This window comes from Strigops habroptila, chromosome 4, assembly GCF_004027225.2.
Source record: "Strigops habroptila isolate Jane chromosome 4, bStrHab1.2.pri, whole genome shotgun sequence".
NCBI lineage: Eukaryota > Metazoa > Chordata > Aves > Psittaciformes > Psittacidae > Strigops > Strigops habroptila.
The window spans coordinates 78683690-78699856 of record NC_046358.1 but is presented as its reverse complement, the minus strand read 5'-3'; the positions used below and the strand labels follow the sequence as shown (position 1 = coordinate 78699856).

Here is a 16167-nt window from a genome sequence, read left to right as displayed (position 1 = left end):
TTAAATGGCCTGTAAACTCTTAAGTTATTACCACACAACAAAACTTTGAGTTACAGATTAAGCATATGCAGGTAATTCTAGTTCTAAAGAAACTTGTATTAAATCTACACTGAAATGCACTCAGGAACTAATTATTTAAATCTTATTTGTGATACGTAAAAGTTTTGTATTTCTAGGAGCAAAGCTCAAACATCTTCCAATTGAAAACAGTTTCCTTATCAGCCTGACCCAGGTAGGTGTTTAATTCTTTAATTCTTTAACAAAGCCTTATCCCAAATCACAACATTTTTATTTTATTTTTTTTAACCCTTAATCATGCTTCAGGATAAAGAGACAAACTTTGTACAACTGGTATGTGAAGCAGCCAACATCTTATATTAGTTACTGTAAAAATAAGTAGAGTTCAACAACTAAGAGCAGATTAAACACAGCTGATTTTCTCTTCCCTGCTGACAAAAGGATTACTATTCTACATAGACTGCCTAAACACAACTATATCACCTACGTTTTCTATTCCAAAATACAGTTAACTCATTTATGTGCGTCATCATAAGTAACATTTCCAAAGCTTGACCATGTGACTGTTCTTTTAAACTCACTGTACAAGTTTAGTTGCCATAATGAAAAACCAAAACCCCCTCTGTATCAAGTTACAGAAGTTAAAAATTGATAAAGCAGATAGGGAAACAAAGGTAACCTTGAATTTTATAAGCAGATCAGTATTTCACTCAACTTGAATCACACTGGACTAATAAAAATTAGCATTATCATTTAAATACTGTTCTCATCTTTGATTATGGTTTAAGGTAAATTTACCTTAATGCTAACTAACACAAGAGTGAAAGTTAGGTTGCAGTTTGGGGTTTAAGTGTTTTATTTGGTTGGGTTCTCCCCCCCTCCCCCTTTCTTCCTTTCTTTTATAAAGGCATTTGAACTTAAATTCAAAGTCCTCAAACTCATTAAACTGATGAATTGCTTCCATAAAGTTACAACATTCTGGTAAAATAATCAAATCAAATCTGGTCCATAATGATGCTCTCTCACACATTCGAATTAAATACAGCTTATAAACATCAGAAAGACATCACGTTTCACTCAGCACATACAGTCAAGGATCCAAAAGCAATGGGAATTCCAGATTTGACAACCAACCCTGCCCAAAGCAAACCCCTCCTTCATTTCTGAAGAGCCCTGCTACTCTATACCTAGCAAAAAAAATATATCACGTAGTTCTACCAAATGTTGTTTAAAAAAACTCAAACCAACAAACACTTTACTTTGTAATTAAAAAAAGCATACCTGATCAAACAAATAGACTGTCACATCATCAAAGAATGTTACAGCCTTTTTCTCATTTTTCCAAGGTTCATGTTGCCCCTCATCAAGAGGTGCTGGAAGTTTCAACAAGCTTCTCAGATGTTTTCCATCATCCTTGTCAGTGATTATCTCAGGTACTTGATGAACAGTTTCATCTTCACTGTCAGAACTCAGACTATGCATATGAAAAGTCCTCATGTCATCCTCAGAATCACTGTTCTCATCTTCCTCATCCGCATCATCACCATCTTCTAAATCAAGCATTCCGGAAACATCGAGTTTTCCAAGGTATTTTCCTTCAATATCTGGCTCTTTGAGTTTTTGCCCTTCAATGTGATAGAAGGACTTCTCACTGTTACTCAGATCTAAAGGACTGTGTATGTTATGCACAGGCTTTAAGTCTCTGTGTGAAAGAAGTTCTGAAGTATTAGTGCCAACACAAGAGACAGTTTTATGGGAAGTCTCAGATAGTTTTATTTCATCCCTTAGGTTACTGTCCATTGATACCTCCAGGGAATTCAGAGTTGTCTCAGCCCACTCATCAGGACACCCCTGCATCCTTACATCCATCTCTTGGATCTCTAAGTTGTGATTTAGTTCTAGTTCTGCATTTTGATTATTGGTATCCTGGTAATTCCTTACATCACACTTCTGCTGTCTCTCTTCAAAACTGTAATCCTCTTCAGTATTATTCTCTCCTCTATTGGAAGAAACAACACTCATAGTCTCTCCTGACAGATTGAGAGTCTCTTCTGTTTTCTTATCTGGCTCAGAATCATTATCAGAGAAATAGGCAGAGTCTCTGTAAGAGTTCTGATTTCCCCCCAGAAAAACCTTTGGGGTTGTTTCAAGATTGCTGTTCACTGCATCTAAACCAGCTGCTGCTTCTGAAACAATTATGACTGGATTAGAAGGTAAAGCACTGACACTGCTCTCGCTGACAACGCAGAGAGCAGTATCTACACTAGAAGCATCCTCAACAGCAATATGGGAAGTCCATTCTGGAGATTCCAGGTTCTCTGTTTCATAGCCACTGTCAGCAGGTTTATCAGGTGGCAAGAGTTTCTGAGGGCTTTGAGCCTGTAAAGATTCTAAAACCTCATTTACATCTAAAGAATCCAAAGAATCAGGTGTCTCTAAGACTTGTTCTACAGTTTGTATAGGAGATGAGTTGTCTTCCAGAAGACTATCCTGACTTGTGCAATCTGAAGTAGCAACAGAAACTGGGGTCACATCTTCTGGAACATTCTTACAGTTCTCAAAATGCTCTGATGTTTCTTGTCTTTCCTCCACTAAACATTCATCTCTTTTTAATATGGGAGATGTACCTTTCAAGTTTCTTTTCACATCTTCCTGATCGCTACATTTTTCTCTATTAAAAACTATTTCATCATAGTTGGAAAGCATTCCCTGGTTTATTTGTGCATCACACTCAGCTGTTTCAACAGCAACACCATAATATGGATTGTTTCCAACATTATTATTTTTGGCATTACTAGATAGCTCTTCTTGACAGAGAATATCAGTGTTACATGACATGACTTCATTGACTTCCACATTTAAAAGTTTTCCCTCATCCTTCAAATATGAAGGATTTACACATTTATCACATGACTTACATGCTACAGATGGACTAGAGGATGCCTGCACCTCTACAGTAGTCTGAGACTGAGAATTTGGATCTTTATTCATTGTCACTGGGTTATAATTTTCATCTTTCACTGTTTTAAGACTTTCATGTATTAAAGACAAGACCTGTGCATTTTCAGCCAGCACAGGCTCAGGGTCTACAGAGTTTCTATTTGAGGTTTCTAACACACTTTTTAGAACATAATCTGGTTTTTGCCCAAAATCACCACTGGTTTTCTTAGACAATAACCCTGATAATAAGTTTTTCTCTTGAAGAAATAAGAAGTTATCAGAAAGTTCTTCTAAAGTTGACAAGTCAGACTGGTTAGAGATATTTTCACATAAGGAAACTGTTTCATTTTCAGAAGCATGACCAGAATAGTCCTTTTCAGAAAGGCCTACTGCCTTCCTAGCATCTGTGTTTGAGTTTAAAACAACTGGTTTGAAGTCTTTAGGAATATCATTTGTTTCAGCAAAACCAAGTATTTTTCTGTTTGCCAGTTCTTCTGATCTGTCAATGTCATTAAATATATTCTGGAAAGGGCTTTCTGGACTACCAGTAGCAGCCAAAAACTCCTCTTTAGGATCTGTATTGTAGTGGAAGAAGTCCCCATCTGTACTAGATTCTTCAACATCAAGATCCCTGAGAACTGTGAAATGAGAACTTTTTTCTTGTACAGCTTCTTGATGATCAACTTCTGTAGTTAGCACAAGTGACTGGTTATCAAAATTCATGCTGCAGCCACTTCCTTTTTCCTCTAATTGGATATAGTAGTCATTTCCAACAGAAAGCTTATGTGCATCAAACACAGGTAACACCCCAGGGACAGCAAGTGATGCTTCCTGGCCACTTGCATTCTGTGCTCCTGACCCTTGCTCTGAAAGTGACCTCTCAAAAACCTCCACTGGAAAGAAAACACTTGCGTATGTCATTGCTTCATCAGGATTCACATGACCACATTCATCAAAATGATCATGCTTAGCTGCCTCCCATATATATTCAAAGCTGAGACCCTGGCTTGTTTCAGTTACGGTAAGAACTTCCTCCATCTCATGGCCAAGTCTATCTCCAGCGAAGTGATCCAAGATTGGAAACGCAGAATTACTTGTTTCTCTATTTGAGGTGTTTGGTTTAAGAGCATTCCACTGCTGTTCAAAATCAATCTCTGAGTCCCTTTGGCTTTGCATGCGAAGGTAAGTTAAAAGTCTGTGCACTTCTTCCGCTGTTGGTCTCTTTTCTGGAGGTAGCCAACAGAACTGCAGAACTTCATACCTATACAAATAAGAAACATGTCTCAATAGGTTTCACACTGAAAAGGAATATATAAAATTCAGGTATGTAACAAGCTAAAGAGTAAAAATTAATATCACTGGCAGGAATCTCCATCTATAGAAACTCCTTTTACTCCCTTTATTCAGGGTCTCCTTGCCAGGAACATGATTCCATGTAGCAATTTCAACATATTAAGAGAACTGAGTAATGCCAGAAACTTTTTCAGCAGCTTTAAGAATAAATAAAAACACTTGAAGTTTACCATCTATCAGAGTATGGCTGCTCCAGGTGTGGCTTGAAGAGTTTAACCTGCTTCTCCCTTATGACATGGGTTAGGACTTCCCTGTCAGAAAAGTCTGAGTAAGGCTGAGCAGCATTCTCAAACAGCTCCCATAACGTTACCCCCAGGGACCTGAAAGAGAGCAGCAAATGACTGTGCATTCCAAGAACCGTTTTAAAGTTGCTTTTCTAAGAAAATAAGGATTATTATGCAAAGCATAACTGGCAAGAAGAAACAAATACACTCTCCCCTTGCCTCTGTAACAACTTCAGAACCTGCTAACTCATTTTATTTGACAGCATGCCAGAAGCTCAAGAATGAAGTTGCCTGAAGGCAATGACAACAAAGGCAACACCAGTGAAGACAATTTAGAGGCCTCAAATGATTCAACTATGGAAGAAACCCCCAAATGTTAAATAAAAAGAAAATGCCTATTTAGAGAAGCAAGATGAGAAAACCTTATGGTTAGTCCCACTAGGAAAAGCTTTCATCAGAAAATGCAGTAGTTATGGGTGAAAATGCTAGAAAACTAATCTTTGTTTCTGTTTTCATCAAATTACCTATTTTTAAGCTGCAGTCATCAGAAGCCACCTCTTTTCTCATTGCTGTCTACATACTGTATGCAACGCCAACCACTTTTCAGTGATTAGAGTTGATGCTGATCTTGGGGCAATCTTTCCTTGCTCAAAATGCAAAGCAACTGACTCTGCAGGTATTACTATAGAATAATTTAAATTGGAAGGGCGCTCTCAAAGCCATCTAGTCCAAACCTGTTCAAAGCAGCTCTGTGTAAGAGGCACCAAAATTCAAGTTAGAAACCTTAACACCCTGGCTGCTTGTAGTTTTGATGAATAGTATGATCTGTGGAAGCCTGCCTGAAGGGTTGAACTTTTTATGTCATCCACAACTATTATATTACTGGAAAAATAATTTATCATTTCCTTCCTTTATAAACATCTAAAGGCATTTGGCAAATGTAATTATTTTTCTTAGTATAAATGCTTGTTCTTCTGCTAAACATTTCTTCTTAACCTAACTGTTCTTTCAACAGATTTCTAAGCATCTTTCCAACACAAGATATAGTTTCAGGTTTGTAGAGATTAACCTACCGTATGCCTGAAGAAATAAAGCAATGCATCAGGCCAATAATGAATTTAACTATAAATATTATTTACTACTTCGTGTAACATTTGAGGATATGCTCACAAATCTCTCACTGAAATTATTTTAAAGCCTACTACATACCATATGTTACTGTATTTATTTTGCTCTGCTGATAACAGTCTGTCTTGAAAACTTGTTACTAACTCTGGTGCAGTCCATCGGAGAGGAATAAGTTTCTTCTCATCTGTCTCAATATAATCTTCCTAAATTATTGGGAAGAGAAAAAAAAAAAAAAAAAAAGACTGAACAGACACTGGATCAAATTCCAGAAGTTGACAGTCCTTTCTTTAATATGTTTTTATGTGATCCCTATGCAAAATAATTAATCCCATTTTCCCCAAGTAGCAGAGAATAACGCTGTAGAGAAAAGGCATTCACGGCCCACGGCACAGTAGAAAAACTGAATGCCAACTTTCTTGAAATATTTAAATACTTTGAACATTTTCATTACAACATTTATTATTTCTTAAAACATCAGAAGGAATTTGTGCATATTTTAGGACTACTGTAAATAGGACCTAAAAAAACCCCAAACCAAACCAAAACAGATTTAACCAGAAGTTTCCTTCTATAAGCGCAAACTCCACTCACCTCTATAAAGATCATCTATTCTGTCACATGAACTTGCTACAGTTATTGCCAGTTTTACTTTGAAAGTTCTTTATTCAAATAAAGGACAATCTAGTATCAGTTTCTAACTGTTAAGCATGCTTCTTATAACCTTAGGCCTCAAATCCTTTTAAAAAAGTGGTACATGACTAGATTAACTTACCTTATACCTACTGAATCCTATACCATAATCTCCTACTTTGACATTTAAATCGGATGTAAGAAAGCAATTCCGTAAGGCCAAGTCACTGAAAAAGCAAACAGATAAATAATGAGACCAAACCAAGTGGTTTTCAATGCAAATCAAGACAAGTGAGTTAACAGAAGAGACAATTCTTAGAACTGTCAGGCCACAGCTTAAAGAAAATGAAAAGGCAACAAAATTCTATTTAAAAAAAAAATCACTGAGAAGTTGCACATATGCACAGCTGTAGGTTACAGTAGCAAGGAGCAGACCATGACAGGCGCAGGTCAGTAATATGAAACAACAGTGCTAAGGATTCAACATCCACACTACATATACTTCAACATTTCATTCATGTGACATGTAGTCAGATCCCACTGACCTAAACCCTGCTAAAGGCTGAAGCAAGCTAGGTGCAAAAACGGTGTTCTCCTGCAGCCACCTTTCTGATTCCCTTTGGACGGAATGAAACCAGTCCACGTACTCCAAAAGACCAACTTATAATGCAAACCCAGGCACAGTAACTGGGGAGAGTAATTTCAAAAGTACCATTTTGATCCAAACTGAGATAATTCTCCTGCTCCTTACATTTTCATTAAGTTTTACAACCTATACAAGCCAACAGCTTGTACCACAGTTCTATATAAACACTACTTACTTTCAGAAAAACCAAACACTGATAGGGTCTCTCCTTACACTAAACTTACTGGACAAGATTTATTTTGTGGCCACAAGAATGACTGCCCTTAGACCCTCCCACATTTTCAAAAGAGAATCAATTTAGATCTACACAATTGAGCAGTATCTGTGTTCTTGAATGCAAAGAAAACTAAATACAGTGACAAGGCAATCGCATTTGAAGATTTCATGCAGGAAACCCTAGACTGTTATGCTGTCCTTTATAAACAAGTTCAAAATGTAGTCACTTCTCTAGAGCAGACAAGTATACTCTTAAACATTCAAACTACACACAGAATTTAGATGCAATTATTTCATTCTACTAATAATCCTATGATGTAGGTTACTAAGGCTGTTCATGTGCTGAAGAGATGTAGGTCCCTCTTTCCCTAACACCTATCACTGCATATCTTGCATTTTAATTGCCATAAGCAAAATGTATTAACAATTCAGATCAGGTATAAATACTTAACAATTTGCAATATGATACTGAGCAACTAGTAATATATTACACCTACAGTTAAGTTCCTCTAAGTAACAAAACCATACAAAACCATGTGTAAACAAAAAGTTTTAGCTTACACATAAACTAGAACTACAGATAGTCTTTGGAAAAGAGCATCAGAAGATGTATTTCACAAAAGTCCCTTAATAACCAGATCAAAAGCTCTTGAATACACACAGAAGCTGTTTCAGTTTCCACTATACACCTTACCACAAGTACTTAGAGCCAGCAGTGCTGCTGTAATAGCACCAAGAAGCTGTTTCAGAAAACCCATCAGGGAAACTTGGAAATTCATGCCAGTTTAATGAAGCCACACGTTTACTACAGAACTGTAGCTGTGACAGCAGAGAGCTCAGCACACTAATTGCTCAAATATTTTGCTCCCCTGCTTCACCAAAGGGTACCAGCCAATTGCTGGAAGCCATTGCTACCAGCCAAATGCACTGGAAGAACTCTACCATTGCTTCTATATGGCTTAAGAAAACCCAGACTCTGAAGTACAATGGTCTGAAAACCACAGTTTACCTTCTTCAAAGAAAGAAAATGCTTTCCTTTCCAGAGTCACTGAACTACACAGGTCAGAAACACATCTGTAACCCTAAAGTATGCCTCAAAGCTTCCCAACTTATTTTACACTATTGAAATAAATATCCTAGAAGAGAGAATAAAAAAATTGGCTGCTTGCATTTACCACTAACAACAAAATCACTGATGCTGGAGCTTTACCACTTACTCTGACAGCATTAGGATACTGTTGCTAGACGTAAACATTTATAGTGGGAATCTTGCAGATCCACATAATAATTATTTATCAAGTTTAATGGCATTTCCCTGAAAGCATACTGTTAAATTTAACACCTACAGAGCCATGCTGCTGCAATGCAACAGACAGGGACTGCTCAGTTTGACAGGTACAACTGGTACTACCTTCAAGTCATCTGAAATTGTTAAACAGGTTAAAAGAATAGCTCTGCCCCCAGCAGAGTTCAGGCTTTGGGGTTTTCTCAGGGTTTTGCTGTTTTACATCTGAACCTTTTAAGACTTGATAGTCCTCCCTGAACACAAGGTCTCTGCTTTCTCTAAGCAGCAAGATGTGCATTGATAAGCTCTAGCACAAGTTCCTAACTTGCTGAAAGAGGTGATGTAAGTGCTGCTTCTAGAGCAAAGAACAGACTGACCCAACATAAAACCAAAGTAAACCACCTCGTGATACCCTAAGGTTCATCAGGTAAGCTATGTTTGGGGAGCAAGTACTCTTTAATATTTTAGTCATTACAAGTCTAAGGTTGATGCCTTCCAACTCCTTAACATCCTTTCACTTAAAGCACACCCCCCCTTAGAAAAAACCTGGCATATTTCAGAGCAGTTCCATGAATACATTTTTCCCAGCCCTTTACAACTCCTGCCATCCTTCCAGTACTGACTGCATTAACTTTAATTTAGCACTTTTTCCCCCTGATTAAAACAAAATTGTTCTCATATGATTTCTTCTAAATGTGGCTACCGCCATTACTGAAGATTTAAAAGGTTATATGAACAATAATTCAGTGAGAGAGCACCTGCTTCAGCCAGATTTTCCATCTAAATTCAGCTTCTCACATTACTGCATTAGAAAAGGCAGCATTTGGTTGGGTTTCTTTTTTCTCTTTTTAGTAACAGAAGTAACAGCTTACCAAACAGAGTTCTCAATTGTTATAATCTATTAAAAATACACAGCAGGTAAAATTCATTCTAATAAAATTATAACACCTTTTTCCTCCACAATAAACCAAACAACTTGGCCAAGAATTAAACAACTACATCTTCTGGATTAGCTTCGCAGCAGGTTGTGTTCCACAGGCTGCAAACCTAGAAAGGAGGTGATCAGCTTTCAGCCAGGTGGGATCTGTAACACCACACCAGTGCAGTCAAATTAGCATCTTCGTAAACATCACACCTTCATGACTTATGATATGCAAGTTAGATGGAAGTTTGTTAAAACACAGTCTTCAACAAACATGGATTTTAAGGAAAATATCTACATGAATTTTCGAGTGCATCATAACTAAAAGCAATTTATCTGGAAAACATACCTATGCACAAAGTTATGTTTATGCATCACAGCAAGTCCAGCAGCAATCTCACACGCCATTCTCTGCAGCAGCATTATTTGTGAGTCCCCTTTAATGCGTTCCTCCTCATTGCAGATGTAAGTTTTTAGGTCACCCTGTAAAAAAGAAGTTGAAAATACTGATCAGCCTTGTATGTTAGCTCAATCTGAAAAATACTTAATAAAGAAATAACTAACCACATTATTTATTAACCACATTTGTGCTTAATAAGAAAATCTCTTCAAGTTTCCAGTCTCCATAAGGACTCTTACAGAAGTCATCTAAGGCATGTGGTACTGTCCTTTTAAGGGTTTTTAATCAAATCATTTAGTCACTAACATCCTAGATCAGCCTGCCACATAAAAACCTGTCATACAATAACATTTTCCATTAAAAACAGTTTAATGAGCTTCTGCTTTTAAATGAGATGAGTTTTCAGCAAAGCTGATTGGGGGTGGAAGGGAGAGACCAGAGAAAAGGGTTTCAGATATTGCCAGCTCACCAGGGCTTTAGATGTAAAAAGCATGGCAATATACCCCGCTCCAGTCAAAGCACTCAGAGGATGGCAGCAGTTTTACTGAACCTAGGCAAAGCTGAACAAGAGACACACTATTAATAAGGCCACAGAAAATGAACAGCTTTGAAACAGAAAATAAGTGAGAATTGTCTAACATTCAGGAAGACTACAGTAAGTGAATCCAAGCAAGGGAAGATAAGTTTCTCATGCCATTATTGCTCCGACTTTCGCAGTTGGACTTCTAACCCAGCACTCCCATATTTTTTATTTAAAATACAGACTTTCTGTAAGTTTAGCAAATTATTTCCAAGGACATTTTTGCATTGAGACTGCACAACATATTACATCACAATTTGCTGCACCAGTGTAATGTTCTGGGCTCTAACTGCCCATGTCCATTGTCTGCCTAAATCTTAGGCCAGGAAGGAGACTGAAGGAGAGCCTTGAGACTGACCAGACAAGGCGGCAGTCTTTGCACTTTCGCTAAAAAGACTGAAGATCACTAAACTTCCTGCTTCTCTGGTACTCACATACATTATGGAGCTAGAACTGAAGCACTTAATTCTTCCTTAACATGGTTAATTGGGAATGACAATTTACAATTCTAGTAGTTCAAGCAGTAGATGTCTGTGTGGTGCATTAAAATCTAAGAGGGCAGCGATAGCTGAGGTGACTGGCTGGACAGTCACAAACCTGGGTTGTATAAGAAGCAATGGAACAGACATTCTACTTCAAAGACACTACTCCTATGTAAAACAACTTCGTTTTATTTTTCTAAGACATCAACAATTCTACAGCACACTCAAGCAGCTATTCTACCTTCATCTGTTTTATACATACCCACTTATACTCCAAGAAGCTATACGACCTTGTGAGAGAGCATGCATAACTTCTAATACTTTAATGTTGTAGGAGCCTTCATCACATTCTCTTTATCCTGTTTTTAGCTACTAATTAGGTAACATTTATCTATCTGCATCCTGCAGAATTACACTTTTAAAAATGTTTCCTGAAAGATTCTTCTGACCTACAATTACAGCTTGAATGTGTTACCAGCTCATGTATATATGTATAAACATTATGTATAAACACACTGAGCCCTTTCTACCTTGCCAGAACAGATTTACTAGAGCAGAGTTCCAAAGAACTACAAAACAGTGTCCATAACATAGAGGTTCCCAACCGCAGAGCCGAAGGAACCCAAGCAAGCACAAACCACGCAGCTTCACTGACTGTAGGTGGCAGCAAGCTCCTGAAGAAAACCAAACTCGCCAGAATTGTCATTCATTAATACAGCAACTGGTTACTTGGGGTTTGTCCCAGTTGGATTAAGTTCCTATGATGCCTGAAATGCACCAACGAATTGCTTTTTAATTTTTAACCACGTTAGCAACAGCAGGGCTGTGTGGCATCCCTTATTTACTAAATAATTCATGTAGGCACGCGTTTTTGCAGGAAATACAACTTTTATTAAATCCAGCACCTTGAAACATAGTGGTTTTATTTTTTCCATTCTATTCTAACTAAGGCTACAATCAAGGTTAAAAATACAAAACAGTTTTTTTGTGGTATTGCTTTAGAAGGACACTGCTTATACCAAACTGCGGGGGGGGACCCATGAATACACTCAAGGGCTGGACTGCCAGCCAGAGAGACCTGGACAGGCTGGAAGAAGGGTGCAACAGGAACCTTAAGGAACTCTGGAAGGACAAATGCAAAGTCTTGCACCTGGGAAGGAAAAACCCCTTGCAACAGGACTGACCAGCTGGGCAGCAGCTCTGCAAGAAGGGACCTGGGGATCTTGGTAGACAGTGCGCCAACACCTACATATCAAAATCTCAGTAATCATGCCTGAGGAAGGCTCCTCTTTCTCTCCAACTTTCTCTGTCATTCCGCCTCTTCCCTCCTCTCCCAGGACTCCACAAAGAACTAAAATTTGCCTTTCCTCCCATCCTACTCTGTTCAATTCAGGATCAGCTCAGTCATCTCTATAAGTCTTAACATGCTTTTTCTCAGTAACAGCCACTAGCCGGAGGCATATTTACATACAGCACTCCTCTGCAGTTTTGTTTGTGCAAATTCCTCATTTGGTTCGTATGAACACCCAAACAAATAGTTGACATGACTCTGTAAACCAGTAGGTACTGATGATAGGGTTTTAGAAGTGTAAAGAGGTTACCACGTCTACTGAATACTTGCTACCAAGTTGGAAAGCTACCTGCCAAGTCACACAATACCACATAATTGCCCCTTTTGGAAGTTCTTCGATAACTAAAACACCAACCTGCCTCTCCCCTCCAACACAGCCTCACAGTGTAAGTACCTGCAGTCACTGCCGTTAAACTGCCTGAAAATGGTTCATGGTATAGAGCACCTGGACCATCACACAGCTGTTTAAGCATCTCTATGTTTAAGAAATATTAAACAGTTCTGAGAGCACAGAGATTATTTCTTAAGTTGTCATGAATTGTCAAACACCCCTGCCCCTTTTTTTCCAAACCACACACCACTGATACATCTACTGTTTGCCTCATATCAATATTGACTGATTATTAAACAGAGTTGCTGAACTCTGTGGTTATGAAGTTTTCATTGCAAATATTCTTTTTTTGATTTGAAGATAATGTTTTCAAGTGGCAGTAATTTGAAAAAGGCCACACAAAAGAAATAACCAACCAGTTCGAGCAGGCACCTTCCACTAACACCCCTAAAGTAAGCTACAGGGCATTCCAAGCAAATACTGCATCCCGCTGATGTCATCTGCTCAGGGAATTGCAAGACCTGAAGAATTTCTGTAAGAATTTGATAGGCAAATCAGCCTCACAAAATACATGCTACTTCCACATCTGAATAGCTTTCCTTTCCTCATAAATTATGTCAATCCACTTGAGGATTTGCTGTGCTGACAAAATGCTGGCCACATAGGGCTGAGTAATAAATTAAAGTTAATAAGCCAGCTACCACTATTTTTAACATGGCATCATTCCGCAGTGTTTAACAGTGAACAGTTAACTATTCATAGAAGACTGCACCAACATATTGAGCAAACTAATATGGGGAAGGGGGATGTGTAAGAACTTACTGAGCATTTCTTTTTATATTTACAATTTTTTAAACAATTTTAACACCAGCAAAGGAAAATTAGCTTAAATCACTTCTCTGCAACCTACCTCTCTTGCTTCTTGCCAAGCTCTGCTAAGCAAGGAACATGGATCAACTCAGATTACATTACAAAATCAGCTAAATGTTAGGAAATACAGTTGCTGTATATGCAACCAAACAATCTCAAGTAACAGAAATGCCCAAGTAGTTTATAGGGCCATGAAAACAAGTAAGCTAGCCTGCATGACATTCAGCATTGCTACCGTGGCAGTTAGCTCTAGTATCTCTGCATTACAGTTTCCAGTGCCTCTGATCAAGATCTTTCAGTGCCAAGGAACCTGGGAACTGATAATCCAACAGGGTTGCCTGAGCAGCCAAGACAAGGTCAAGTGGCCCTAAAAAAGCTACCAATCCTAGTAAGAGCAGTTGCAAGAGGGAGAGATGCAGTGATAGGCTATAAATTTGAAAGAGTGTGAAGAAAATGACCACTGTGCCCCCTAGACTGTGCTGGTCAGTAAAACAGCCACATTTTTCATTACTCAATACGCCAAGCTTGCAAAATGAGGTCTGCATTGCCAAGAACCTCTGAAGAACTTGTCATCTGAAGACATTTAAATTTCCTATCCAATACAGTTGACATATTTGCCACCTTTTTCTTAATCACATGAGTACAAGGGATTAAAACAAGTTTATTCTTTGTTGTATACACAACACTAGTAACACAAGGTAAAGAGCTTTATCACAGCACTATCCTACTGCTAACAAAACAGGAGACCGTGTTTCTTAGATTCTTGCGTGTTTTGGAAGCACCTCCATACCCTCTGATTTGCCCCATTTCAGAAAAACTAAAGTACAAAAGCAGCTCCCGGCTTTCAAGATCACTTACAGCCTGAAAAACCCAAGTAACCACCACCCCAGCCACAGTGATAAAAAGCAGCTTCTAGAATATCAGTACACTGACACTCCACTAAAAACCTCTCTACTAAAAAAAGCTATCTAGTCATAGCTTCTATTCCAAACGGTGCTCTCCAGCTTCCCTCACATTTTTTCCCTTCTTCATGTCTCTCCTCTCCCCTCACTCCAATAGTGCTACCTCCCACACTAGGCCCTGGGACTACAACAAGGATTAGTGACATAGAGCAATACTGAGCTAACTTACTGCACTGTCTCAATCTCTGCATAAAACTCTTCAAATGAACACAGTTTTGTCTGCCTAGCCGCTGTATATTTGTGTGCACAGTGAATAAAATCCTATGATGTCTAGGAGATAGTCAGTTCCACCAAGTAAGAAGTCTAAGTGAGCCAGACTTTCAGAATGAAAGTCATGTTTAACTCACTATAATATATAATTTCCTAAAAACAAGTTTTAGTTCACTTGGAATAGAAATTAGCACAGACATTTATTTTCCATTCCAAAGAAATTACCTAACTACATTCAAATTTATAAAACTACCACTTTGGCTGTCAAGCTTACCGCCTGCAGTTAAAGTGAAAATCTATTTTATCCCCTTAAGTAAAATCCTTTCCAGATTACTCTGCGGGATCATGACAACTTCTGGCATTAATCATCAGGCATCAAACAAAGATATTATTTTTTTCTTGCATACTTAAAGTAGGGCAATCTTTAAAAGTTACTCCATCTTCAAAGTTGGATTAAATGGCATAACTATTCAAAACCATGGCAGCAATTAAATCTCATTTGGATGTGTATGTGTTAGACTATAAAATGCAATTCATTTTCAAGAGTCCTTTTAAAGAACCTCCAATTTGAGTAGCAGGTTTAAAAAACGGTAAGTAGTATTCTGTTTCCACATATTGAAAAACTGTAAAAACCATTATCTGGTTAACCTTAGGAACCTACTTTTTAACTCTTAGCAAAACTGGAGCATTTCACTTTGATCAGTCACTGAAGAAGTTCAAGCATTTCTTCCGTTTAGAAGAGAATGATTTTTATCAGCACTTCTGCCTCATTAATTTAGCACAGCTAATAAATTTGAGCAAGAGAGCAGTAATGAAAAATATGGTTATTTAAGGTCACAGATTAACTGATGTTTCTCAAGAAAACTCAAACGTTCATGTTGACTCATTTAAATTGCTCGAGGCAACTGACGCAATAACAACTTTGGTGCAACAGTTGTGCACCTGAGTTTAAAGGAGAATTCTATAGTAGAGAAGCTGGTAAAAAAGGTTCTTGCTGAATTTTATGAATGTAAACTATCTTACTTCTCAAAGACTTATTTCTTAGGAACATAAATGCACTTCTGAGTTAAGTTCTGTCTTGGCATTTTCCAAGGAATTCTGCTTTAAATGACATCTAGATCACAAACTTTGAAAGCAGCCATTGAGCCAATGTTTAGACAGCCACCTGGAGTTTGGTTTTTAATAATGTGTTATGCTAAAATAAAGCAATTCAAGCCTTTCCAGATGATGGATCCATCACCATATCCAAATTTTAGTCTCTGAAGACTGTGTATACTGGGCACAGTTCAAAGTTTCTCTAGATGCATACCACCCCCTTTCTTACAACATCCACATAAAATTCCAGCACATGCCCAGGAATGCAGTGACTGAGCAAGGATTTTTGTTCAACTGTCCTTCCCATCTTCAGGGTCTTTGTGGTGCTAACAGCAGAGCAGAAAGCAGTGAGAACACCCTCCACCATACTTTTTGGTGTTCAGGAAGCATAATAAGGCAGTGCTCGGGAAGGGAAGGGAACGAAAAGAAGGGTAAGTAAATAGAGAAAAAGAAGAATGCAGTAACAGAAAGGATCAGGAAGAGACTAGGATGATACTGAAAATTCTGTGCTATTAGAACACACA

At 38.1% G+C, this 16167-nt stretch overlaps 1 protein-coding gene across 4 annotated transcripts in view; it reads right to left on the bottom strand.

The window, feature by feature from the left end:
* The window catches only part of LMTK2 (lemur tyrosine kinase 2), a 44596-nt gene that overhangs the window by 6268 nt on the left and 22161 nt on the right, over positions 1 to 16167 (bottom strand). For all 4 annotated transcript variants that reach the window (XR_003991158.1, XR_003991157.1, XM_030484344.1 and 1 more), the window contains 5 exons: positions 9712 to 9845; positions 6436 to 6520; positions 5745 to 5866; positions 4482 to 4631; positions 1300 to 4219 (listed from right to left, as the gene is read on the bottom strand). Coding sequence is in view for 2 of the 4 variants with exons in the window: in XM_030484344.1 (XP_030340204.1) it covers positions 1300 to 4219; positions 4482 to 4631; positions 5745 to 5866; positions 6436 to 6520; positions 9712 to 9845 (3411 nt within the window). In the remaining 2 variants the exon portion in view is untranslated. The remainder of the gene's footprint in view (positions 1 to 1299; positions 4220 to 4481; positions 4632 to 5744; positions 5867 to 6435; positions 6521 to 9711; positions 9846 to 16167) is intronic.